Source organism: Kryptolebias marmoratus, linkage group LG3 (genome assembly GCF_001649575.2).
Source record: "Kryptolebias marmoratus isolate JLee-2015 linkage group LG3, ASM164957v2, whole genome shotgun sequence".
Lineage (NCBI taxonomy): Eukaryota > Metazoa > Chordata > Actinopteri > Cyprinodontiformes > Rivulidae > Kryptolebias > Kryptolebias marmoratus.
In genome coordinates this window covers 23,620,814-23,648,641 of record NC_051432.1, presented here as the reverse complement: position 1 = coordinate 23,648,641, position 27,828 = coordinate 23,620,814, and the positions used below count along the sequence as shown (strand labels likewise).

The 27,828-nt window shown below is 41.2% G+C and overlaps 1 protein-coding gene across 3 annotated transcripts; it reads right to left on the bottom strand.

Annotated features, from left to right (window-relative positions):
• Positions 1–258: 258 nt before the first annotated feature.
• Positions 259–27,107, bottom strand: ldb1b (LIM-domain binding 1b). 3 transcript variants are annotated; one of them, XM_017416990.3, is made up of 11 exons: positions 26,649–27,107; positions 8,158–8,260; positions 7,195–7,239; positions 6,931–7,006; positions 6,727–6,829; positions 6,086–6,258; positions 5,787–5,909; positions 5,601–5,684; positions 2,919–3,042; positions 2,675–2,823; positions 259–2,397 (listed from the first exon to the last, which is right to left on the bottom strand). In XM_017416990.3, exons 1-11 carry the CDS (start codon positions 26,674–26,676, stop codon positions 2,167–2,169), a joined length of 1,239 nt encoding a protein of 412 aa, XP_017272479.1. In that variant the 5' UTR covers positions 26,677–27,107; the 3' UTR covers positions 259–2,166. The 3 variants fall into 3 exon arrangements, with proteins under 3 accessions (XP_017272479.1, XP_017272478.1, XP_017272480.1); XM_017416989.3 differs by lacking the exon at positions 26,649–27,107 and adding an exon at positions 17,405–17,518; XM_017416991.3 differs by lacking the exon at positions 26,649–27,107 and adding an exon at positions 11,271–11,663.
• Between the last annotated feature and the right edge of the window lie 721 nt (positions 27,108–27,828).

Genomic DNA, 27,828 nt, shown 5'->3' with positions numbered 1-27,828 from the left:
GGCTCTTCTAAATTGTCACCAGGTGCGAGGAAGAGGAAGTCTGTCCGGTGACAGCTGGAGATAAACTCGACCCCCAACGGGAACAAGCAGGTAAAGAAAACAGAAGGATGTCCTTCAGTAAATAAAGCCTTTAGCTCTTTGTTTCAATTTGAATTTGTGACTAAATTACCAAAAACAAAAAAAAAATAAAACTTCAGGTTTTTAGAACAAATCCTGAGAGCTTTTATAGTAGTAACAAAATCCTCATTACAAGTTTACTTTAAGTGAAAATGTATCTTTTTATTGGTACCATACATTAATTATTAAGGGCAAAAACTAACCAAATCAAAAAAATATATATATCAAACAATGATTTCTCTACAGGGTTTGGAGAAGGTACAAGTCACCATTCAAACTCAATCATAAATGTTGCCGGAATCAACTCCAACAAAATAGAAATGTACAAACCAATAACAGAACTTCAGCAGTTTCCTAGTAGACTTTACAGACTCGACACTGCAACCAAATATGCAGACGGAACAAAATGTGAAGCCGGTGATGGTTATGAGCGAGATCATATGATTAAAAATAACAAAACAAATTTTAAAAAAGCCAGTGATGAAGCATGAAGGTTACAGAGTAACTAAAATTCATTGAGCACATTCACTTGACATCAGGATGAATATACAGAAAATCGTGGTCTTATGTGAAAAATTACTTCCTGTAAAAGGTGAAAAATGTATGTGAATTCCTGAAATCTCTAAAATAAATAAAAAAAGAATAAGTAAAATCATATCTCCATGGTGTAACTGTACCCCCGGGGACTTTTTTTTAATTTAATTTACACAAGTTTTTAAAAAAAGGAGGGAAAGACAGCAGGTGGGAGGGAAGAAGGAACGGGTTCATGAGTGTTTTTTCTCCTTTTTCCTATTTTTGTTTCTTTACATTAGATCAGGATGGCTTTAGGTAAATCTAAGAATACATTTTATTACAGTCAGACAGAACTTTGCTACTACCTTAAATATACAAGCACAAATACACAAAAATTCTCCAAAAGAAAGAAGACAAAATAAAAACATCCACACTAAAATTATTCTTCTTTTATAAACATAAAAGATAAAAACAATATATTTTAGAGGGGGTGGGGAGGATAAAAGTCCTGCGTTGCTCCTTGGTCTGTAGCTTTTTAGTATTGGTAGAAAATAAACAAAAAAAAACAATTGAAATGAAGGCGTTTTAATACAAATTAAAAAACATTCTAGGGAAATATATATACTGTATAAAAACTCTTAAAATGTGTAACTGTGTGTGTGTGTGCATGTGTGTGTTGTAAATGCTTCCCATTTGAAAGACTGCATTCACTGTAGTCGAATCAGAGATCGCCTGGGCACTAGGGCACTCAAAATCCTTCAATCAAGACGTTTTTACGTGTGTGTGTGTGTGTGTGTGTTATTGCCCTAGTGCCACGTAACAGCCTTCGTACTAGTGTGTTAATTTCAATGGTTTTACAGACTGACGCTAAATTCTGATCCGTCTGCTTCAGCAAAGCCCCAGTTAAGCCCACACTTTTCTCTCCTCGCAAATCTCTCTCACACACACACACATATACTCTATTAAACAGACATCATGAGTGACTCGTGCGTCAGCAGAGCAGACCACAATTGAGGGCCATGTTTCCACGACGGGGTGGACGAGTAGTCCCTAAGCAACTCGCCACCACCTTGAAGCGCCGCCCCCTGCCGCCGCCGCCGCCTCCACCCCACCTGTTCCAAATCCTCTCCCTTCAGTTATGACAGGTTAGTGTACTTAGTTCTGCTGTGGAATAAAATCCTGCAACTTCTCGGTCGAGTCAACCAAATCACAGTTCAAACGTTTAAAATAAAAAGATTAGCAACAGCAGATGGGACGTTTTGTATAAGAGCTGAAGAAAACTGAAACGGTACTGCGACACGGTGCCTAAATGTTGGGAAGTGACAGCACAGGAGAGAAAAACAAAACTGCTCTGGCTCAGTTGGAGGCTGAACTGAGCTCCTGTGGGTGAATCTGAGTGCTACAGCAGTGTTTGGCTTGGAGATCAGACTGTGGGCTGATTGGGCTGCAGTCATGGCTATAGAGGTAGGGCGGGTGGGAGGGGGGGCAGAGGGGTGACAGAGAGGGGTTTGTGTAGAGGTTTCGGGGCGCTGCGTTCTACTGTGATGCCTGTGAGGTGGGGTTGTCGCTCTTGCTCTCTTGGCTGGAAGGGGCCTTGTTGTTCCAGGGCGAGTTGGAGCCCAGGGCCGGGGAGTTGTTGAAGCTGTCCTCGTCGTCGATGCCGTTGGCCGCGTCAAACTGCGTGTTCTCCAGCCGTGTGATCAGACGCTCGTCCTCGTCGCCAAACTCCCCGCCCATCAGAGTGGGCTCTCCCACCACCATCACATCCTGCAGCCACAACATGGCGACAAATGTTAGATATCACGTTTGTTTAACGCTGCTCATCACAACTTTTAGTTCAGGAAAGCTACCAGCTGTTGTTAAAATTAAGTGTTTAACCCTCCTGTGGCCTACAAGGGCTTTTCTACCTTTCTTCATCTCTCTCTCTCTTTTGACGGCTTCAGGAGGGTTAAACCAACAGCTCGACAATGATCACAGTGTTACTGTTTATATGTTAGTGGTGTAGTAGGCAGGTATTGCCACTAGATGGCACTGTTGTACTCACAGGAACTTGGCTGGACAGAGGGAAGCCACTACCGGGGCTCTTCTTTTTGTTGTTGCTGGTATTGTTAGCTCCTCCTCCTCCGCTGATGGTGCTGCCACCCGACGGCTTCCGCTTCCGCCGTTTGTTGGGGGCCTGTCTCGATGGCTCAGCTGCAGAGGAGGGACAGGGAAAACGGTTAGCTGGCCCTTTTTACGATCGTTCAAGTGTTCGCATGTGTCCGGCTCTCGGCAGGACGGTCACCTACCAGGCGGTGCCACCATCCTCTGCCACTTCTGGAATAGGCAGGTCTTGAGGCAGTCTCTGGGGCTGAGGCTGTATGTCTTGTGCCTGGACATCAACTCCTGCATGGGTTCCAGAATAACACACAGCTGGAGGAGGGAACGGAGGAAATATGTTGATTAGAGATTACAATTTAATCTCAAACTGATGTCAAAGTTGTGTTTCAGACATGGTCAACAAAACACAAAAAATCCATGTTTAAGAAGAGGAATAAGAGGAAGTTTATATCACAAACAATCTTTACATGATCTCGACTACTTTTAAAAGGGTAAAAGACGGGCAGGATCGTCATTTTTGGACAGATTACACCAATAAAACTAAGATATTTGCATATCCTAGTTTGCAACAATATCAGTACAAGAAGTGCTGTCTTTGCTTCTCTGACAGAAACACACTGCAGAAAAACAAACAGAACCGCTCCCTCAACGGATCGGTATCAGCTGGATGGAGCTGCCAGCATTAAAACATTTAAACACTTGTTTTTTAATAGCTTACCAGGGATCTGTAATATTTTGCATTGCTCAAAAATAATTAATACAGCTATTTAAAGTTCATGCCTCACCATCATTTACCTAAACAACAACAAAAAACAAACAAGGAAGAGGTAAAATTTGTGATCAAGATACATGAAAGATTTAACATGAATCTGGCATCTTAAACTTCTTGTCTCGAGTTCAAAAGGTAAACAACTAGTTTTGCTTTTTACTTGCTTCTTGGCCTTTTGAATGATCAATTTGCTTTTCAAAAGAAACTAATAAAAAGTAAAAAAAAAACACTAATTCCCATGTGACATAAAAGCATTACGTTTCTCATTAAAATGAAATGAAATCAGCAGGTGAGCTGCAGGTTTTAAAGAGGCAAACCTCTTAAAGGAGGCAGCATTTTAAAGGCAGAGATCAACTGCAGACGAGACTAAAATAACTAAAATCTGCACATCTATACTTACAAAGCTGCAGTTATCGTAACCATACACAATTAAATGAAAAATCACAAAACTAAAAACAATATTCTATACGTCCGACTACATTTTAAAGTCAACATATAACTTATCACTTTATATTTATTACCTTTTAGTAGCATAATATATAGTAAATATTGCAGTAAAATCAATGTAAGTGGTGCTCCTAAGACATCCAGTTAGGAACATTAGATGTAATAGCACCGAGATTAAAATTTCAGTAAAGTGAAAACCCATCAGTAACATCCCTGAGACACAGTAACATTAGTCATAGTTGTCTCAAAGCACCTGATAAAACAAATATGTATCTCTAGACAGTTTCCACTGCATTTTGAGTCATAAATTGCTTTTCTTAAGTTTAACAAAACTGTTGTAGCCGTGAATAAGTGCTCACGAAAAACAGCCTACAGTATTACCTGCTCAGACTTCTACAAATATTTACTTACATTAGTATTGTTTTCTTATGGCTGCATCAAGCTTAAGAACTTTGTACCTATTAGACGTGCTGTCAGTGTTGAAGTAACGCAAACAGTAAACACGGCAGCATGTGGTGGCAGAGAGCCACAGCGGTGGACGTGTCGGATGCAACGAAGACGTGTGAAGGTTAAAAGTAGAGAGCTTTAATGATCTACGGGTGAATATCAGAAAGCTGTTGTTTCAGAAGTGATGAAAACATGATGTTATTAATGCATCACATGGTCCTAACAGGCCTGTGGTGTCACCACGCCGGCACATTTTAATAAGAAGAAAGATACAGTGGAAAGACGATAAACAAGAATCCCATTCTGAAGCCACACAGCTCATCACAAACATGACTCAAGTTGGAAAAATATCACCTGAAACAGTGAGTTTGGCCGGTGTCTCAGCAGAACTGTAACTTTACTTGCTGATAAATTATATATAAATAGGATATTGTACTAAGAAATGCTGATACACAGGAAGATGTACTCTAATGCTTACTTGAACGGCTGCAGCTGTAATAATTGCAATTTCCCCCCAGGGATCATTAAAGTATTCTGATTCTGATTCTGATACTGATACAGTATGATAGAATGAATTTATATCATATATGGCACTAAATATCAAAGGGGGGGGGGGTTATTAAGTCTGATCAAATCATAAACTGCAGCTAGAAAATTTACTTTTTTTTGCAACTTGTTTGTTTTGTATTAACCTAAAAGACTGGAATGTGGTCAAATGTCCCCGTAAGTGCTCAAAAAGTTAGATTAAAGCAACAACAAAAAATAATAATAACACTGTCAGTCTGAAAATACAGTTATCTTTTTAATACGTAGGCTTTCTTAATTTCAACGGCACTTAAATACTAATTTACTAAATAATCACAACTTGTGTTGAAGCAACATTTTCTCCTAAACACTCTTGGTGACAGCAACCAACACATCAAATGATGCTCTACACAGAAACAGGCTGTCAGTGTGCTGTACAATAGATTAAAAAGAGTTAAAAACAAAACAAAAAAGCCAAAAACTTAAAACACTGACCACATTTTTTTTAAAAACTTACAAGAAATACCAGTGGGATCAATTTTGGGATAGGCAATTACAGGAAACACCACCTTTATCACTCCCAAAAGGATTTGCTTATGATTAAAAACAGGCACTGTTCTGTTGAGAGCCTTTTGTTTGGAAGACAATATTAAAATCTGAATCTTTCCAAAACACGACTTACTCGGAGGTAGTTGAGGGTGGAGTTCGACAGGCCACATCTCGTTATGTTTTTGGACAGCTGGTCCAACATCTGTGGGTCTTGGGCCTGAAATAATAACACAATAAAAGGTTTTAAAATAATAATAATAACAATAAAACAGGTGTATTTGTGTCGATGCAGAGGCCAGCTTCCCAAGCAGTGACTCACATGCATGGCCAGTATACTGCGCGGGATGAGCTCACGGTGTTGTCTGATGCTGAAGTGCCACGTCTTTATCCGCATCATGTCATCGAACATGAACTCCAAGTACAAGCGTCCTTCTACACACACCTACAGAGGTTCAGAGGAACGAATCAGTAGAGGATAAAATATTTAAACACGTGGGTACGCTCCTGGCCAGAGCTAGTTATACAGACCCTTACTAGGGAAAAAAACAATGCGTACAGACTTCTAGATGCAAAGCTAAACATTCATTTTTATAAACTTTTTTTTTAAAAAATACAAACCTGTGTGAACATGGGCTTTCCATTTTGGGTGACCATGGTGCACTGATCGCAGTCAAGAGAGACGAAGTTGTTGTGGAAAGACTCCTTGGGATGTTTCAGCACATAGTAGAGCTCAGTGGCGCCGCCCTCAAATATACTCCGGAAGTACCTCGGAATTAGCGTTCGGCCGATTGCTGGAGTGACACACAGGAGAAAAAAGAAAACTGGGGTGAGGCATTGGAGTTGTAAAATTACAGTTGTGTTTCATCTATCACTGCCAGCAAACATATAAGGCAATTATATATTTTTAAACAAACCACCACTAAAGGAATATATTGAATCAAATCTGAATTTAACTATTTTAAAGACTGGAACCTTCCATCTTTTGGTTTTTAGTTGCGAAAACTCCTCAGATTAGAGGCAAAATGTTTTCAAGAATCAGAAAGAAGTTCAATTGCTTTGCTTCCACTTGCTAGGACACACGACAAAGTGTATATTTTGGTTGTCTAACACAAAGCTGGCTTCTATAGGAGTCATGTTATCAGTTTTTAGTAAACCACAAATAGGAAACATTAGAATTTGCAGGTAAAGTGGACAACGAGGCGAAGATGTATTATTAACCATGCAGCGGTACTTCTAACTAATGCAACTTTGGTTCTTACTGTAACGTTTGGGTCCATCTTCCAGACAGAACGTAATGGTCAACATCGCATCGTCCTCAAAGAACTCTGTAGTAAATGCATCCCACCAAATGTTGTCGCACTCCTACATGTTGACAGGAAGAAAATAACCAAATGATGTGAGTACTGGGTCACTTCTGTGTCTGTTTATAGGACTGTCCAGCGTACGCGCCAGTGCTTACTGACCTCCGTCCAACTCTGTAGCCGTTTGTTGAGCTCAAATATTCTGTAGTCTGTCTGGTTGCCATACGGCGTGTGCCTCCTGAACACAAAAAAAGGCAGAAGAAATAATGAGAGATCAATGGTTAAAAGATGACCTTCTGGTTTCAAATGGTTATTCTTGTCATGGCTCATGTAACTGCTGTTGTACAACAATAAAACTAAAACATCTAACAGGTTTGTCTACATATTCTAACTACCTGGAAAGAACAGGCAGTAATGCAGCCTTACCCTATTCCTTGGTCCAGATATGAGGGCGGGTACATTGGAGTAGGACTAGAAAGCACACAAAACAGGAATTATTACTTTCAGCTTTAGAACTCATATGCCCTTCTCAAAGAGAATTACAGACTGGATCATAGAAGGAGGCTGTAAAACAACATTCTCACGTTTAGCAACTGCAGCTAATTCACCTACAGGAAATACAAACTCTAAAGCAGAGAACCCAACTCTTCAGAATAAAACCTAACTGAGCCACGCTCATCAACTTCAGGAACACAAATTCTCCTCCAACAGCAAGAAAATCACTTCCACTTTAGTCCCTGGAGCTCAACAGAGTCGGGCAACACTAGAATAACGTTACAGTGCACTAAAATGGCTACTGTATAAATGAAATAAAGACTAGATTAACAGATAATTATATCAACAGGATTCGGTTTTACACAACCAATAATCCGACAATCTGTTTAAATACAATCCAAACATGTTTTAATATTTAGCACCATTTCCTGACAAATGTTAGCTACAATAAGATATGATGGCAGAGCTCTGTTTATTAAAACAGAGAAAATGGTTTGACTATCACTTCTGTGATAGAGAAATTATTGTTACTTTTCTACAAACATCACTCTTAAATGAATTATTCACTCTACTAAGATTTTTTTGTGAACAATAAAGAGGAAATTTGATATACAGTTTGTAAAACTTAATCAAACTCCTAATAAATCTGATTACTTTCAGAGTGGGTATAAGAAAATCACTTGCTGTGTCCTTTAAATCCTAAACACAGCCCTGTTAACACATTTTACAGGCTACAGCTGTTAGCTGATTAGCCAACCAGCTGCATTACTGCAGAACGTTTCAAATAAATATTGGGTTATAGAAACCCAACTCGTTCGGCCTTCTTTTACAAATATATAACACAGTGTGCAATGCTACAAACGGCAAAATAAAAAAGATGGAAATCCAACTCACCCCACGTCTCTGTCCAGCATGGTGCCGGGGTGGAAGGGGGGAAAAGTGCTACCGTTGGGGGGCTCCTTGGGGGAGTACAGCTTGAATGATTTGGAGGAACAGCCTGGAAGAGAGGAAAAACCACAAGTGTTCAATTTGTATGCAATATACTCAAAGTTATAGTAAAAAGACTGGGCAGACTACTGGAGAAAAATCAGACTAAAATTCAAGCTAAACTCTACATGAACAACTTGCATATATATAAAAAAAAGCTGCATTTTCCCACAAAGTTATCAATAATAAAGCTTTCAGTACATCCTGAAGAACAACCCAGCTAATAAAAAGATAAACATAGGATACATAATACACCCACAATCTAAGGAACAAAGGGTTCAACATTTCTGTGTTAATCAGTCTGGAAGCTGGAGCATAGACAGGTTTCAAAAAGGGGGTCACCCGTGACCTTGAAATCAATAGGGATCACCTTTGACCCATAAGGTGTCCAGCTGTGCAGTTTGACATTCCTACACTACACAAATGCTGAGTGAGAGCTCGGAGAAGAAACTGTCCACAGACGACGGACCCATACCATGATACGTCCCGTCCGAGGACAGGCGTATAATAAATGAACATAAAGAGAATTTGCGCAAGCAGCCCATAAAAGGGACTGAGAGGCTAGCAGATGCTTCCAGGTCATTTTTTCAAAACGTCAATTGTGACATAAAAGCGCAGGACTTCAGGACAGAAACAGCCGCCCTGTCTACCCTCCATAAAACATCTAGTAAATATCAAATACCAACAGACCGTATGCACTCTACAAGTACGCTCATAAAACAGGCTGGTGTCTTTCTCGAGCAAACGGCTCCAATCCCTATTTTACTCTAATTGCCCAACTCTGCAATAAAGGCCATCCAGGCGTGGCGGCCTACAGGTCGTGACCTCACCATCACCATGGTGAAGCCCCGCCTCCTTAATGTCCCTCTGTCTTGTTACTGCATATTAAGCATATGACACATCTACTCTGGAAGAAACAAGGATTATGTCAAAAGAATATAAACATCTTTTTGTTTATTCATAAGGAAGAAAATTTGACATAAACACTGCAGTCACCAAATGTAAAATACTGTATTGCTCTTAAAAAAAAAAACAGAAAACAGCCATCAGGAGACACGTTGTTGTCAGATGGCCAGATGGAGTCTTTCCTGGCTTTTTAACAGTCGCACTGACATCAAGTTCCTAAAACTATTAATTTAGGTTTATCTCTGTTTTTAACACAACTTCAAGCAGCAGCTCATCTGATACAAAGAGAACTGCATTCCAGTATGCTTATATTCCAGGTGGTCTCTGCTGTTATTTCAGACACCACACAGCCTATAATAAAAGTTGCAGACCAAAAGGTAAACAAAGAAGATGAATACAGACCTTTAAAACAAGATTCTCATCTTCTCTGCAGGAAGAAAGCTACAAAACAATCAGCCATATGAAGTCCCGTTTTTCCTTTTGAATGGAAACAAGCTGTTTAGATTGTAACTCTATGCTATAGGCTGAATGCAGCACCCAGAAGATTGATAAATAAATAAATAATCAATGCTTATGTGTCCATTAGTTGTTGAGAGCTCCATTAGCTCCTCTCCTCCCCTGTTAGCGGTTAATGACAGTCAATCACAATCACATCAGCTGGATTCCACTTCCTCCGCTGGGAATCATGTTCCTCTCTCCCTTACAAGCAAACAACACATTATATACATACTGTACATGTTCATATCCTCCCGGCTTGGGTGACGGTCAAACTTCGGCACAAGTAGTACGAATGCCAAAAGCGTTCAATATATTATGTTCTTGATCCTGAGAGTCTCCACACAAAAATCCAAGCCTGTGTGTAAATAACCAAGCTGCTCAGGTGCCATTAGTCTGTCCTGTGCACCTCTACAGCTACCTGGTTTGTTTAACGACTTAACCGGACACCTGGATGAAGTGGCGTACAGTCTGGTGTCCCGCTGGCTTCCATCCAGAACCTGTACTTTTCCTGAACCAGAAGAAATCCCCTCAGACCCTTCACTGCCAGGACACAGGCTTTTTGAGCTCTAACCCTTCAGGTATGCATTTCAAGAGTACTACATAAAACAAACAAAACAGTGTTCATTTCCCTGGTGAACAATCATAGTCTTTGCAACTGTAACTTTACTCTTTTATGTAAATAATACAAACCACTGTATGCACACTTAATTAATGCTGTATTTCTGGATTAACCCATGTAAAATTCTTGCCACTAACTGCTTCACCTGTACATAATGCAATAATGTACAAAAACAACACTATAAATCAAGGGCAATCTGCTTTATTTGTTCACTTCTACTACGTATGTAACTCACAACTTGTTTAACTCTTAATTTATTTCATAATACCCGTTTCCTGGTGAAAGATTGTGTTGTTGTAACAGCACTGGAGTACTAGAGGCATCAGCAATCTAACAAAAACTTAATAACTTGTCGTGTTTTTTAATATTTGCTAACCCAGACTGCCACTATGGTTACCAGGAGAGAAAAGAAGTATCCACAAACGTTACCTGATAAACTAAACCCAGCCTAGGGAGCTTTAAAGGGATTTATTTACCTTCTTATGCACCATTTAAAATCCAACTTCCACACCGCTAGTAGTTGTTTTAAGTTTTTAAGCAGAATAGTTTTACTGTGGAGCCGACCGGCTACAAAGGCAATTAGAAAGGCAGCTAGCGCAGTTAGCCACAAGCTAGGCTAAAACTACAAAGATTACGGAAAAGCGGTTCATTTTTTAAACGAAATAAACTATTAATCCTTTCAAACAAGCGATACGTTCACGTGTGTTCACAGTGGACAAATTGGGGGTAAAAAAATAAACAATGAGACATTAGGGTAACGCTTTAGGCCTTGGGGAAGACTAACGCTAGAAAGCCAGTTGGTAGCTAGTTAGCTGTTAGCATTTTGCTAACGCCTTAACGTTAAATTCCTCTTCAACGACAAAGAGACGGTAATTACAACCGCGCGCGCTCGTAAAACACATTCAACTGCTTTCGAAGCTGGACATTACTGTCGAAACTTTGTTTTTTTTGTAGGGGGTGGAGGTAGAGGGGAGGTGTATAAAAGCGACCCTTTTACCTGCAGAGAAGTCCAATCAGAAAATTGGTGTTTACAGATCCGTGATGATAGACCGTGTGTACGCTCCGTGCGTAAAAACGGATAGGCCCGCTGGACGCGACGTACCCACACAACGCGTCCTTTCCGACTGGATCAATAAAGAAAACTCCTCAAACCGCGAGACCGCAGCGAAATAAAGGCCTGAATTTGCGGGAGTCGGTGGTTTATGTTTTGTCCCGCATGAGGCCTTGTTAGTGGGCTGAAGCCTGCTGTGGGTTTACATACGGACCCCGATGAGCCCTTTGTTCACGGGAGGACATGAACAATAGCTGTAGGCCCTCCTCCTCCGCCTCCTATCCGTCTGCAATGCATTTGCTCCTCTCTCCTCTGCCCAGCACAGCCAGCCGCCCTCTTCCCCCCTCTCCTCCTCCTCCTCCTCCTGCTCTTCCTCCTCTAATGCACAACTGCACATAAAGGTTGTCTGGTAAGCATTTTCCCCCTTCCTCCTCCTCCCTCTGCATCCCGTCCCTTCCTCATAACTGACACAGATGAGAATTGGCCTAATGCAGCCGACTGGAAATGTGCGTGGAAACAAAGATCACGCTGCCTTGCCTTGCAAAGTGGTTTCCACGTTTGCCTAATTAGTGGAGATCAACTTGGCGCAAACGGCCGGACTGGGGCGACTTGGACCCAGACCGTGCATTCAACACACCGTGGGGCTCATTCGGCGTGCAGCTGATGCAGCAGTTTCATCATTTAAAAGAAGATTAAGGCCTCCTGAACTTCCACAGAAGACATCAGACTGAGACAGTTTGAACTTATTCGTGTTTTATAGTTTGCACACAGGAGCGTCTCTGAGGTGGACAAGCAAATGCATCAACACTGGAAATCCCTCTCGCTTTTCTTTTTTCTTTTTTTGCTCCCCCTCTCTCTTTCCTGGGCAGGCACAATAATATACACACACATTCAGCCACACTAAGCCAAAAGGAGAATCCCACAGGCCTCTAAATCTGCTTAAATCGCCTCAAATTATAATCAGATATTCAGATCACAGCCAGCGAGATCTCACCCATATGGCCGAAGTTGAGATGTAAAAAGAACAAGTAGGCTTGCGTCCTGCAAGCAAACTCCTCTTCAGGCATCTTATTTTCTATATTTCTTCATCTGCATTTTTATTCTCTATGTGTCACCAGGTAAACAAACACAGAAGCCAGTTTAGCTACATTGTTTTGCAACTTTTAAATAATCTTCAAAAAATATTTTACCGGGTTTCTTGGGGGACAATCTGAAGCTCTTTTTTTGATTTTGGATTAAAAAAAAATTCTGTTTTTTGCTGAGGTAATCCAGCATTGCTTCAAAATTATAAATACACTTTTTCAGGTGATATTACATGGTGGATTAAAGTTTGATGGTACTTTTGGATGTCCATATTTTCTCAAAAGATCACCAACAACCACGGGTAAAATGTAGCCCCAAACCATGACATTCCCTCCTCTGTGTTTTACAAATGGCTGGAGACACTCATTGTTGATATTACTGAAACACTGACAAAATCATGAAACAAAACTGTGGTTCAAAAGTTTTTGAACCAAAACCAAACTGAAAAAAAAATATTATTTTTTTTTCTTTTCACTTCCTAAGACTTGTTGTTGATTTTTAGACTAGTTCTTAAGTAATTTTGACACAAGTTACACTTTTTTTCTGTTTCCTGTCCTAAAAATGACTTTCTCCCAACCACTCCTCCCCTGGGACTATTTCTGATGAGGCTTTTGCAAAACAAATTAAAATCAGCTGAAAGGTCAGATATGGGGCTTTGATATACTCAAGTCAAAATACAGCCCGGTTCCCTGTGAGTACCCTCTTAATACCTATGTGAGTGACCCATAAGTATCCTGTAAGTACTCCCTACATACACAGTAATTACCCCCATATGTACCACCACAAGTACCTTATCATTTCCCCTGTATGTACCTTGTTAGCATCCTGTAATTCCCCATGTAAGTACCCTGCAAGTACCCAGTGAGTACTTCCATATGTACCCCAACAACTTTCTGTAAGTACCCCCACATGTACCCAGTGAGTACCTCCATATGTACCTCTGCAAGTACCCTGTAATTCCCCCTGTATGTACTTTGCAAGTATCCTTTAATTCTCTGTACCCTGCATTTACCACTATAGTTACCATGTAATTACCCCTGTAAGTACCCTGTAATTATCACTTAAAGTATCCTGTAATTACCCCCATAGGTACCATGTAATTACCCCTGTAAATACCCCTATAGGTACCCTATAAATACCCCTTTAGGTACCCTGTAATTGTCCCTGTAAGTATCCTGTAATTACCACTGTAGTAGTTACCATGTAATTACCCCTGAAAGTACCCTGTAATTACCCCGTAAGTACCCCTGTAAGTACCCCTGTAAGTACTCCTGTATGTACCCTGTCACTTTTGTCCAACTCAAGCCCTGAACTCTGGACACAGATCCCGTTCCGAACATGAAAACCAGGAGTGTAAACCACTGAACCAAGCAGGCCGACAGTAATCTAATCTGTTCATATAAAGAAAAAGAAAAGTCGCTCAACAACATCACATCCTTGACTCTCCAGAATCAAAAAAAAAGTTACCCATACACTCTCTGCTTTTTCAGATGAATACAAATATACATTTAGTCAGATTCTGGCTAAACTTTGATTGTTTGTATATGCCTAAATGTCTAGTTTTTGGTGCTGAAGATAGTCCAGTGGAGCAGAACACCAGCTATAGATCTGAACCACCTCACTCAGTCTGCTGCAGGTGTGTGACTACGGACTTAAACTAATTAAAACTACAACAAACTTCAATTTCAAAACCTTGTAGTCGAAGCTCTGGGTTACATCTGGAACAAACTGCACATTGTGTTCTGAACGCAGCTTCTAATCAAGTTTGTGCTGAAATTTAGGCGATCACAACATCTCTGATGATGAAAAGAAGCAAGCCTCAGGTGAAGTTTGTGTTTGATTGACAGGTGTTTCAGCCTATCACTGAGATGTCAGGGTCCGGCTGTGGGTTATCAGTTCTTTTGAGTCTTTGGTGTCTCTGTGGAGGACATCGCTGCCCCTGATAGTCGGTGCGTTTGTGCGTGTTTAGGTTTTTTACTCACACCGTGAGCTCTTAAACATGAGTGGAAACGTTATACTGCAAACTAAAACCTGACCTGACTTCATGTGTCGGGTGTTTCGCTCACTCTCCCATCGTTCGTTCAGTGCTGCCGGCTCCTTTCATCAGTTCAGTTCGAAGGAACTCAGAATCTCAGTTTCTTCAGCTAACACAGTAAAATGGGTCGCAGATGAATCTCCCAGGTCCCGTGTCAAGTCTTTAATGGATTAATTCGTTCCCGTTTTGTCAGGACATCACTTCCTCTCCTGCTTCTGTCCTTTATTTGTTCAGTTTCTTTAAAATCCAGTTTGTGAGCAACAGCTCCTCTGAGAATCAGTTTGTGTCGATTTATGTTTTGTTTTTTTTGTTTTTTTTTTTTTTGTTTTTTTTTTTTTTTTGGGGGGGGGGGGTAAAAAATCTTTTCCTTTCAGACACTAAAGGACTCACACCCTTTGAGTTGAATACTCAAGGAAGCTGCGTGAACACAGATCAGATTTTTAAATCACAAATGTAGACTGAGAGTGAAAACACCACTCATAAATGTTTTAGTCACAAATTAGGCTGCTGTTGAGAGCTGCTCTGTGGCCACACTCTCACCGAGGGCGCCGAGTAAAAGTGGAATATTACTCTGAAGTTTAACAGCAGTGGTTCAAGTTACTCATGCAGATATGATATATATAAATAAACTTAAACTATATAATCTTTTGCGCAGAACTGTACATCGATATTTTTCTAATCATGTGACTTTACAAGTTAAATTTTTGTTCAGTCTTGTGCCATTTTCATGAAAATGTCTAAGAAAATACAAATTGTAGGGAAAATATTTTAAATATGGTAAATATTTATATTCCTAAACATTTAACATGCTAAAAATTAATTTTAATTATCTTAACCATTCGAGCAGATATTTTTGTATATAAAAGTTAGTGTCTTGAGTTAAAAACAAGACAAATGATAGAATAATTGGACTCTTTGAGACAGTCATGACAGATATAATGTTCTTATTTGTTTACTCTTATCCTTCAAATAGGTCCGTATTTTTAAACTATTTTCTGCCTACGTTCTGCAACCTTTAAGTCCCTTTACATCTACGGAAAAAAAGGAAGACAGAAACTGAAACGTGGATCTCTTTTTTAATCTCTGATGTGAGAAAACTGAAGGACAGCAAAGTGTCTCTCAGATGCAGACATGCAGAGAGGATAATCTGCTCTCGGGCCCGTCTCTCACCCCGACCTGCAGCAGAGATGCTCGGCCCGACTTCATGCACTTCGCTCTGACCATATAAGCTGGTTTCATGAGCCCTTCACAGCTCACAAGTCTCCTGTCAGTCCTTCGGCAGCATCTTTGTGTGTCTAGCACCAGGGGAGGTGTAGTCAATAGTAGCTTAGAGTGTCTGTTGCGGGTGACTTATGTGGATTTGCCTATCTTACATTCACTGGCCCCTGTCGCCATGGCAACCCGAGCAGTCAATGCTGACACAACCGGAGAGGGGCGAAGAAACACCCATAGAAATGGACACACAAGAGTTAATCCTGTGTGTGTGTGTTTCCAAAGCTCACACATTGAAATGGTACATGACAGGGTTAATCCCCACCGTGTGTGTGTGTGTGAGTGTGTGTGTGTGTGTGTGGTAGAGTGATGGAGAGGAGGTGGGGGTGGGAGGTGTGTCGGGATAAGGCTTGAAGGGCTTACACACACCGTCTCTTTCGCTCTCAGGCGTAGGGCAGGCCTTATCTCCAACCAGCACCCCAAGCAGCAGCACACACACACACACACACACACACACACACACACACACACACACACACACACTGCTGCCTAACCTTCATCTCACCAGCTATCCTCATTTTCCAACTTCACAGTCACACCTAAAGCCACTAATCCACGCATGTGAAGTGATTAAAGCTGGAATGTGTTGGTGCTGAAGAACCAGTGTGATGTTTCCACTAAAGTTCAGGTTTTACCTCTGGAACAGGGTGGACTTGTTCCACACGAACACAAACTAAAAGCACCAAAAAGAAAAGACGTTTGACGTCTCTTAGCTGTTCTGTGTTTGCCCTGAGATTAAGGCCGTGGGAACTAAGGGTGCAGAGGGTGCTGTAGCCCCCACTGACGGATGACAGACGTGCAAATCCAAATACACGTTTTAAGGACTAAAGAGGTACTCATTGTGACCTCATGAAGCCGGGTCAAAAAATTAATAAGGTAAGAAACAAAATCCATTGTTTGTTTGTTTTTCTGAAGTCGATGGTTGTTGAGTCCTTGAATTAAAAGTTTGTAAGCAAAATTTGTGAACGTGTGTTAGTTTATCTATGGAAACAGCCAAAGTGACTGAAAATAGGTCAACAATGGAGACGTCCGTGAAAGAGCAGTTTGGGATTGAGAAGTTCAACAGTTTTGACGTATTGGTACGTATTCCTGCTCAGATTTGTTGAGTAAACTTTGCAGATTAAAAAATAATTAGGGATGAAAATTAAACTTACTAGTCTCAATGAGTTTCCCAGAAGCTGTGTGTTTGAATGCCGTGCTGTATTTATGGCTCTGTGCTCGACAGAGAGTCATAAAGTTCACATTTTCCTTCATGTTTAGCAGCAGATTAACTCAACTTCCCGACATCTTCTCCTCAAATCTACACTTTCCAATTCCGCCATATTTGTTTACCTACTCAAACTTCAGCCAGCTTCATGCAGGTCGATCACGTGGATCAAGCCTCCGAGTGGTTTTGGGTGAATCCAACCAAGGGCTTTGTTTACATGGAGTGCACATGGAGTGGAAAACCACTTGAATAAAGTCTTTCAAACTGCATCGTTCGATATGATTCAGGATAAACTTTTTTTCTCTTGTTTTAAAGTTTGCGACGAGTGTCTTAAAGCTTTTTTTTGGAACAGGATTGACTTGCTCTACAAAATAAAAGCGCCAAAAAGGAAAATAAATTTGACATTTTTTTAAGCTGTTCTGTGTTTGATCTGAGAAATGTTGACAGGAAAAAAATAAATAAAAATCAGTGAGACAAACTTACCTCCCTCAGACTCAAGCTGCTCTGACATCGCCATTTTGTCGCCTACAAATGCACTTTCACAGCTACACACTGATCTAAGTCAGACACACTGTTTTCATGCCTCTCCTGCGCTCTGATATCTCTCATGTCCAGACTGTTAGGCTCAGGGGCACAAGTAGGGGGGCGTGGGGGGGGNGGGCAGAAAAAGGATGCCTACTGTATTTGTGTAAGTCTGTGCACGTGTCACTGGGTGTCGATGTGTTGCACGCTCCTGGATTCTCATGTGCAAATGCGTGCAGGATGCCACTTCCACTTATTCGTCAACAGGAAACCGAACGGCACGAGCATCTGCCAGAGTTCTGATAACAACCGTCCTCGTCACCCCCGGTTCAGATGCTGATCTGAGGACAGGCTCTCGTTCGGTCGACTGCAGAAGAAGCCCTGACCGAACTGATCCCACAGCCGGCGTCTGTTTAAGGGTTTTTTTCCTGTTTTTTTTTTTCTTTCTACAGACAGGAACAGAAACAGAACCACTCCTGCTCCAGAAGATTGCATTTGTTCCATTTGTTTCCCCGAGTGGAATAAAAACCCAACTGTTTTTGTCTTTTTCTTGACTTCTTCCTCTCTAAAAAAAAAATAAAGTAAACATTTTAAACACATCACTGCCACAGATTATCCCACTTCTCCACACTGAAGGAGCTTTCTGGGGACCTTTTCACTCGTCAGATTTTATACTTTAAATGTTGGCAGCTTCAGTTTAAAGATCCTTCTGTTTCAATTAATCTAAAAAACAAGTGGCTACTTCTTGGATGAAAGCTTTATTAGAGTGACTGCATGAAGCAGGTTTACATGAAGACTCAGCTCATCTGAAAATGTCATCAGTTTTTAAAATAAGTTGAATAAACATGCAACTAACAAACGAATAAATGACAAGGTTGTCCAAAATAAGAAGGACTCTGTGCTGTTTTTATTGTTTTACTGTTTCTGTCCTTTAATACATTTAATTTATTATGTCAGATGTTTTTACTCCATATTGAATCCTGACTGAAGAGTTTGTTTATGTTTATCTATATAAAAAATGTTTCAACTGAACAAACACAAAACGATAAAAAGAAAAATGTTAGCTGTTAATGCACAATTTATTCTTTACCGTCTGCCACCAAAAGACGGGGAGTATTGTAATTTTCTGTTTGTCTCTTAGCAAAATATCTCATGAAGAACTGGATGGATTTTAATGAATCTCAGAAAGGAATTATTGGATGTTTGTCTACAGCTCATTAATGTATGGAGTCACCCCAATTCAAGATGGCCGCCACAGCTAATCAACCTTAGCCAACAGAAAAACTAAAACTCAGTCAGTTTTATAAATATTGAGTTAAAATGTGAAGTGGTAGTAGCTGAGAGTCATCTCCAAAACGAACCCCAACACATAAAACTTAGACATTAGCTGCTGTCATCAGTCCTGTCTGTCTGTTAGCAAAATATCTCAAGAACCACTGAATGGATTTTAATAAAACTCACTGGATGTAGATCTACAACTCATTACCTTTAGGAGTCAACCTAATTCAAGATGGCTGCCACAGCAACTTTAGCAAACACATAAAATGACAACAGCTTATTTGATTGTACAGATGTTGAGCTAAAGTTTGATCTGGTAGTAACTTTAACTCTTCCTTCTAAATTTGACCAAAAGAGCTAAAACTCCATAATTTTCCAAAATAAAAGGCGGCGGGTGACATGCATTCCTTCAAAAAATGCTTGGCTTTTAATATATTAAACAGAACTTTTATTAAGTTAAGCCTGAAATAATCATGCAGTAAATAAAACTTTCTATAAGATGGCCTTTCACAACCTGTATTTTGAGGATGGTGTTTACAATAATCACTAAATGAACAATATTTGTCCACATTTTCTTATTTTTTATGTTTTAACTTAATAAATATGGATTTAAGCTTTATATTTACTGGTTTACAATTGTCTCAAGGTATTTAATGAAACTTTGTAACTTACTATTTGTAAATTCTTTATTTAAAATAAGGAATTCTTTACAGGCAGGGGCTTTTATAGACAGTAAACATTATGGTTATGAGAAATCTCCAATTTTACTTAATACACAAATCAATTAGTTGATAAATTTAACATTTTGTGGGCATTGCATACATGTTTGTTTTATTATTATTTATCAAAAATGTTTACAGTTCTACGCTTGCACAAATTGCTGCTGTGGTTTAAAATAAGGGCAGCATCAACAATCTTCTATAAAAACATTATCTTCACCTTCTCAAATGTTTTTTTTATTTCATATTTACAGTTTACAGTTAACTTTGTTTTTTTAAAATAAAACCTTTGCTTTGAACAAGTTCAATGCATAAACTATAAATTATAATAAAAACTTGGATAACCGTAAAGATACAAGCAAAATATTACGTGTAACACTCAAAAAATTGTTTTTCTTACATATTGGATATTTTATTCCTATTTAACATTTCATTACCTTAATATCTCTGATCTCTCCAACCTGAGATGCACATAATTTTATAGTATAATGTTAAAGAGTGATAATGTAAAACACAAATGTGTAAATAATGATGCTGTTCTGTAAAGATGCATCCCTCTCTGTCCTGGGAGTAAAAACTGACGCGAGACCTAATGTTGTCACAAGAGGGCAGCAGCGCCCTCTTGTGGCCGCAGTGCGCCGGTGTGTTTGTTTTCACCCTGTCCTACAGTATTTTCTCGCTCACTGGGTGAATTCCCTCTTCAGGATTTTCTCTGGCAGGCAACATGCAACAAGGGAAGTTCAGGGTCAAGTGCGTCACACGTCGGAACGAGCCGGTGGGAGGATTTAGACCAGAGCGAGGGTCAGAGCTCACTAGGTTTGGCTTTAATGTGTCTCACATCTGATTTATTTACACTAAATACAGAAAAGAAAGAAGGAATAGATGGAGCTGCAACTTCATGATCAGGATTATAATCTCAGCCATGCCAGTTCGGCGCAGCGTTTGTGTGTGTGTGACAGATGTGTGTGTGATGGCGTCAGCTGACAGATGTATGAGTGGAGATGACAGAGCCCTGATGCTGCGTTCTCTGTTCTCTGGGAGCCATTTTGTCTGTCTCTGATCTCAGAGTCAGGTCTGCTCCCCCCCCCGCAGAAAACACAGAAACACAGTCTGATCTCTTCCTCACTCCCCGTCTCACCCACTCCGACTCCCTCCCGCTTGCCTCTTTTTTTCCTCTCCCTCTCTCTCTCTCTCTCTCTCTCTCTCTCTCTCTCTCTTCTGCTCACTGCCTTCCTCTCCCCCCTTCATCACCTTTCCTCTCCTCCCTTCCACCTCCCTCTTTCTCCTCTTCCTCTCCTAATCCTCCCCTCCCTGCCTCCCCTCTGTCACACCCTCCTCCTCTTCAGGCTCTCTTGTTGTGCAACCCTTTTTTAAACAGCTCAGCCTTTGTGCGTTTTTCTCTGTTGCCATTTCAGCCAGAGCTGCAGTCTTTACTCATTTTCCTCCAATCAGGGACACCATGTGACTCTCTGCATGAGAGGGCACAGTCCCTCCCTCTCTCCATCCTCACCCCCTCCTCCCATCCATCCAGCCAGCCAACATACGCTAGCAATCAAGGGAGTCAAAGAGAATGAGGGAGTGAAAGAAGGCGATGGAGGTGTGTGTGTGTGCTGCAGGATGAAGGTGACGGAGAAGGGAGGCTTGTGCTCCGAGGGTCTGGGGGTCCGGGAAGGTCAACAAAGAGTCTGACTGACCTCGAAGTACAAAACATCTGCAGCAGCGCGGAGCTGACTGTACAGTAACACCATTCCCACACACTCAGCCCTCTGTTTATGTCACCCACATGTCAGGGCACATGCTGTGTGTGCACGTCCACACACACACACACACACACACAAGCTCTGAGCCCACACAAGTAGGGGGAGGATCCTTCTGTGTTGAACACAGCTCTGGAATGTAAACAAAAGAGCACAAGAGCGACTAAAGACAGATTTTATTATTTCATATGAAACGTTCCCCTGTCTTATTGACTTACCGAAAAAAGGCAAAACACGGGTGACAATGGTGTCTGTTATCAAAATATCTCACGAACCACTCGACGGATTTTAATGAAACTTGCAGAAAGTGACCATTTGATGTACGTCTACAACTGGTCAATTTTTAGAGTCAACCGGATTCAAGATGGCCGCTTAAGCCAACTAACCTTAAAAACACACAAACGGTTACAACTCTGTGGGTTTTACAGGAGCCGAGACTGATCCCTGACACATATTCTAACAGATTGCACAAGATATTTGTTTAAAATTTTCGGCATTAACCTCTAGCTACTCAACTGTGACTGTCTGTTAGCAAAATATCTCATGAACCATTGGGTGAATTTTAATGAAACTTTCAGGACATAATCACTGGATGTTCATCTACAACTCATTAACTTTTGGAGCCAACCCGATTCAAGATGGCCACCACAGCCTACTGACCTTATAAAACAAGAAAATGTCTTCACTTTGGACAATTTTACAGATATTGAGCTAAAACTTGGTGTGGTTGTAGCTGAGAATCGTTCACACTGCAGATTGTATGCGTTCCTCATTGTGCAACTTCTAAAACTTCAGCATTAAGCGTTGAAGTCAACCCCGTTCGACTGTTAGCAAAATTTCTCACGAACCACTGGGCGGATTTTAACAAACCTTTCAGGACATAATCACTGGATGTTCATCTACAACTGATTAACGTTTGGAGTCAATCTAAATCAAGATGGCTGCCACTTCTAATTGACATTAGCTAACACAAACGAGACAATAACTTTGTCAATTTTACAGATATTGAGCAGGAATTTGGTTATTCGCCAAACATACTCTGTGACGTCTCACAATACATTATACAAAATTTTATTTTCACAGCTTGACCAAACCAGCTACAACTCTGTCCTTTCTCAACATGAGACAATAAATAGAAGGCCTTTAATATTAAATGTGTAAGGACAGTAAAAGAAAACTAACTAAATGTGCAAATTAACCACCGTCACTATAGGGTTCAAGTCCTGGGTTCATCTGGAAGTGAACGAATGAATGGAGATAATTGTTTGGTGTTGGAAGATGTTTCCTTTGGTTTGCAGACACCTCTCTGTTTAAAGTTGTCACACCTGCATGAGAAAGGATTACATTCTGTGATCAAGAAAACGATCTCTTCTTTTTAAGGTTCTGCTGTTTGGAAGTTTGAAATTGTTACACAAGAGTCATACTGTTTTATAAGACAGTAAAAGCAGCTGTGTGTCATTAACTTTTTTTCCCTCAAACTGAAAATGACTCTGGAGGAAAACAAAGCAGAGGGAGAGAGAGACAGAAAAGAGGAACAACGTGAGAGCAAAAAGTGGAGCTCGCAACAGTGCAGTCATATGTCTTTTTTCGGAAATTTCCATGACCACGTTGATTAAGTATGCAATCTGACCGCAAGATAGCTCAGGCCCGGTTCTAAACAAATGCTCCCGCCTCTGTTGTGCAGGCTTGTTTAACGGCTGAGGTGGCAGCATTTGCCTTCGTAGCACGGGGCACTGCACAGAGATCGAAAGCACACACAGACACATGAAAACCACTGCAGCGACGCCGATGCACGACACGTCCCCCGTGCCATTTTGTGTTTCAGACAAACTGTTTTCTGCTGTCTGGAGACTTTGTCCTCGTCTGGTCTGATCATAGTACCAACACTTTGTTATAGTACAAAAAAAAAAACCTGAGAGCACTGATTCTTAGTTTTCTCCTCCTTAAAAGGTACTCACTGCCAACTTTGAAATCAAACATTCTTCCATTTTCTTTACCCACTTTTCCTTTCCTGGTCACAAGAGAAATGGCGCCTTTCTTACAATCGAACAGAAAAAAGGTTCTCCTGAACTCTAGGAAATGGTGCAGTTTTTCAGTTTTTCTAACATGCAGTTCTGAAACGCGGGTATGCACTCAGTGTAAACAAAGCACTCAGCTGCATCTGCTGAAAAACTTGAAGCTCGAGCCACAGGACTGACCTACATTCAGCTGGCTACAGTCTGTTTTGCTAAACAAATAATGTGGCCAAATGTAGGATCTCGGAGAAGACGTTTAGGTGGAGTGAAGAGTAAATCTGCTGCTAAACGCGACAAAAAGAAAAGACAGAACGAGGAACACAACTGTTGAGAGTAAATATCAGGGATCAAGCAGGTAAAGCGCCATAAAGACTTTCAAACAAAGGGGGCTTTTGTGAAAACTTCTTTTAGACCAGTGAGTTTACCGTTTCAACCTAGACTCTTTTTAACTGCATCCTATACTCAACAAACCTGAGCGTAAATACAAACCAATACATTCAGGTTGATGGATGGATGGATGGATGGATGGATGGATGGATGGATGGATGGATGGATGGATGGATGGATGGATGGATGGATGGATGGATGGATGATGTTTTTTTTTTTTGACCAATCTTCAAAACATTGCAGCGATCACCTGTTAATCCTTTAAATGTGTATTTGGATTTACATGTCCTCTGTCATCCATCAGGGGGTGCCACAGCACCCCTTGCGCCCCTTGTTCCCACAGCCTTGATCTCAGGTCAAACACCAAACAGCTGAAATATGTCAAATTTATTTTCTTTTTGGTGTTTTTAATTTGCGTTAATGTGGAACAACTTCATCCTGTTCCAAAAGTGAAATTTGAACTTCAGCACTTTAATCAGCTCCGTTTCTTAAGATTTTTTTTTGTATTTTTTGGACCGGCATTTATGACTTTGGCATGAGTAACTTTAACTTTCTGCTTTTAAAATAATCAGTCAGCCCAAAAAAGTTTCCAATCTTCAAAAAAAAAAAAAAAACATGGAACCAGTTATTGTTGCATCTTTCTGTCTGAAGTCGAGACTTGCAGAAAGGGAAACATGATCTCAGATGAGCGGTTAGCTGGATTTCTTTATCCACATCCCGGCTGTTCAAGGGTTGACCACTGTGGCCACTGTGGCTCTGCAGGACGGAGGGATGGAAAGGAGGCCAAACAGAGCCCTGAACTCACAGAAAATCACAGACACCTTTATCACACTTACTTACTTTCTCATTCCTGCTGCTAAATATTACTCAGCTGCAGCTCCTGAGTACATTTATCATGATTACGAATACATTTTCAGCTTCAGAATTATATTTCATGTCCTACACCTCCTATAAAGGGTGCTACATAAATCGCTGTAACACTTAATAATAGACTTGCCTAAAGGCTCAGCAGCACATGGGTTTATTTCAAGACCTTCATTCCTCTTGTCCCTTTTTTTTCTCTGATTAAAGACAATTAAATATCAGGAATTTTCTGTTTCCTGTCAGGAATCCAGCACCCAAACACAATTATTATTCTTTAAAAATCTTCACAGTTTAACAGAAATGAGTCCCTCCGGGATGCCAAAGCACCGTGGCATCGACAGACTGCAGGGTTGTTTTGTTATAAAATGGCAAAATAAAACCAAATGTGGTAAATATTTTATTCTCCTAAAGCCAGAGACGAGAGAAGATGAGATACTAAACAGCACAAATATCGATGGACGTAGCTACTGCCTCATTGACCTTCTTAGATCTACTAAAAGAAGTAAAAAATTACAGTCTATAAACGAACAACAATAAGTGATGCTAAAAGTCCTTACAGTACAAAAAATAAAATAAAGCAATGCTGCATTTTGTATTAGTGAGTCTGAGTCTGAACATCTATAACTGATTAACCTGATTCAAGATGGCCACCACAGCTGGTCACCCTCATCCAACACAAACACGTCTATAACTCAGTCAGCTTTACGGATACCGAGTTAAAGTATCAAATCTGCTTCAGCACATGTATGAGAAGTGACCCCATCAGCCTCTCCACGTTTCCCAAGTGACAAACTCCAGTGTGAGCCGCCAAACATCAAACATTCATTAATAGCTCTTCAGTGGGAAAAGGTGCTCAAGCAATCATGCAAGCCTCTGATCCGTGTCAGTGAGCTTTGCCCTGTAAATGTCACACACACACACATCTCCACAGGAGCAGGCGGTCAGTGTTTACTCTTGATAAGTGAGTGTACAAAATTTGTGACAACTTTGTTGGTAAATCGAGCCGTCAGCCAAAAACTCAAAAGCAGCCGGAGAAACGCCAAAAACTAGAAAAAACTGCATTTTCTGTAAAAAGAGTGAGCGCTGAATGACTGCGGAAGAAGCAGAAACTGAGTTGGTAAAAGAAGTAGAACACCAGCAACAAGCTAAAAGTAGCAAAAGGCTAGCTAAAAACTAAAAGTAACATTTTTCCTTTCAGCTGCTCCCATCTGAAGGAGTCGCCACAGCGAGCAAACTCAAATTAAAGATTTGCCAAATGTTTTTGCCCTTCCTGACGCAACTTGCGCTCGAACCCGCAGCCTCAGGATTACAGGACAGCAGCCACCGATCTACAGCAACCCCCCCAAAAAACTCAAACTGGCATAAGAAGACAAAAACAGAGCAAGTAAGCAGAAGCAGATTTCAAAGAGATCAAGTTTAAGAGATCTCAATGTTTTTTATGGGGTAACTTTAACGTAAATTTGAATATTTTGAAAAGTATAAAAGTTACAAAATACAAAAGTCATCTTCTGAATGGGCTGAACATTTTACTATATGGCACAAAGTATGTAGAAGTAGTTAGATTGAAAAACAAACGTACAAAAAAAAAAACTGTGGATGCTGAATCAGCATTGATCGTATAAAATACTGATAAAGAAAAAAGGATGAAGTTGTGTAAGGGGCGCCACGGCGACAACCTTCTGCTCAGAAGTTTGTCCAACACAAATCTTCTTCTGTTTCAAACTGTAAAAGAAAAACGTCTCTTTTGTTGTGCGGCTCAGTGTTCCCCGGTCCTGGTTCAGATGCTCCAACACACCTGGTTCAAAGGAGCGAATCGCCTCAACGTGACATCTCAATGTAAACCAGGTGTGTTAAAGCGGGAAAACATCTCAAATGTGCAGCTCGAGAAACAGGACCTGCAAACGCTGGTCCAGCTGAAAGCAGACAACATGTTGATCCATCTATTCTAGTTTTCTCTTCATCCTCTCAGCCATCGCAGAGGTCGACCTCCCATGAGGTGCCCCGGGGCACCTTTTCCCCCTCTCCTTACTGCCCCAGTCACGCCACAGCAGTGGCGGCGGCAGCAGCACTCGCGAACCAAAATACAACAACAGCAACAGGGAAAAAAAAAAAAAAAAGTCAGCGGTTGGCAGCGGCAGTGGGGTTGTTGTTAACGGCAACCATCACCACAGCAGCAGCTACTCACCGGGACACGCGCAGCCGCCCACGGACATCTTCTCACATGTCTGGTGTGAATCCGATCAGAATGATGGTGGTGGTGGCTCCGTTATCCCTGCCTCTTCTGTCCTCTCTCCTCTTCCTCACCAGTCAGAGCTGCCGCCACCGAGGCTGCTCACATGAGCGTCTGTTATCCCCACACTTCACACACGCACATACACACACACTCTCACACACACGGATACACCAACCCAACAGGGAGCAAAGACAGAGGAGCTGGGGAGGGAGGGAAGGAGGGTGGGAGTGACGAAAGAGGGGAAGAAGAGGTTAAAAAGAGCAGACACACACACACACACACAACACAGAAAGGATGAGATTCTCTCAGTTGTAGCTGTAAACTGAGTCGCCTCTCGGTGTGAGTGTCAGAGTGTCGGAGTGAGAAGAGATCTGCTCCTGCCTCTCTGCTCTGCCCTCACCCTCATCAGCCCTGCAAATTACAGCTCAGGTGGGAGGAGAGAGGGAGAAAGAGGAAGAGAAAGGGAGGGAATGAGAGGCTGAGTGTGTGTGTGTGTGTGTGTGTGTGTGCCACAGTGGAGGGGAGGAAAAGAGCGGACTGTCAAAGTGACCTGAGAGGCAGATTTTAGAGAATAACAACCATGTGATGTGGGTCTGTTTTTGTTTGTGTTTTTTTTTTCATATGTAGAGGCTGGTTTTCACCACACACACACACACACACACACACACACACACGTGTACAGAAGAGCATGCATGAAATGATCCTCAGGAAACCTGGCTTTACGTATGTGTGTGTGTGTGTGTGTGCTGCAGCCGTCTGAGTGGCTTGTTACATCCAGTGAAGGTCTGCTACACAGCGGGGAAGGCGGAGGGAGGGAAGAGGGTGAGGAAGAAAGAAGAGGGAAGGGGGGGAGGTCTGACGTGCCTCCTTTCCTCTCCTCCTCCTCCTCACCCCTCCGCTCTCGCTCCGTTAGTCTTCCCGTCTGCAGTGTGTCACACACTCTCACTTCACTCATCGTGCCGTCTCCTCAGCCATTTATCTCTCCTGCCCTCCCCCCTCACCAGGCCTCTCCTCCCTTATTACTCCTTCTTCCGCTCCACCTTTCCCTCCCACCATCTTCATCTCCCTCCTATCTTTGCTCCATCACCATCTCGTTTGTCTTTCCCAGCTCAAGTTAGCGCGAAGAAGCGGG

What these genes read in the sequence shown, in the direction of transcription:
- ldb1b (XM_017416989.3), bottom strand. Translation starts at nt 17,438, where the DNA reads ATGGCGATGTCAGAGCAGCTTGAGTCTGAGGGAG. An exon ending in GCAGTATACTGGCCATGCAT is followed by an intron (nt 5,685 to 5,786) that starts GTGAGTCACTGC and finishes TTATTATTTCAG; the next exon opens with GCCCAAGACCCACAGATGTT. An exon ending in CTCTGTCCAGCCAAGTTCCT is followed by an intron (nt 2,398 to 2,674) that starts GTGAGTACAACA and finishes TTGTGGCTGCAG; the next exon opens with GATGTGATGGTGGTGGGAGA.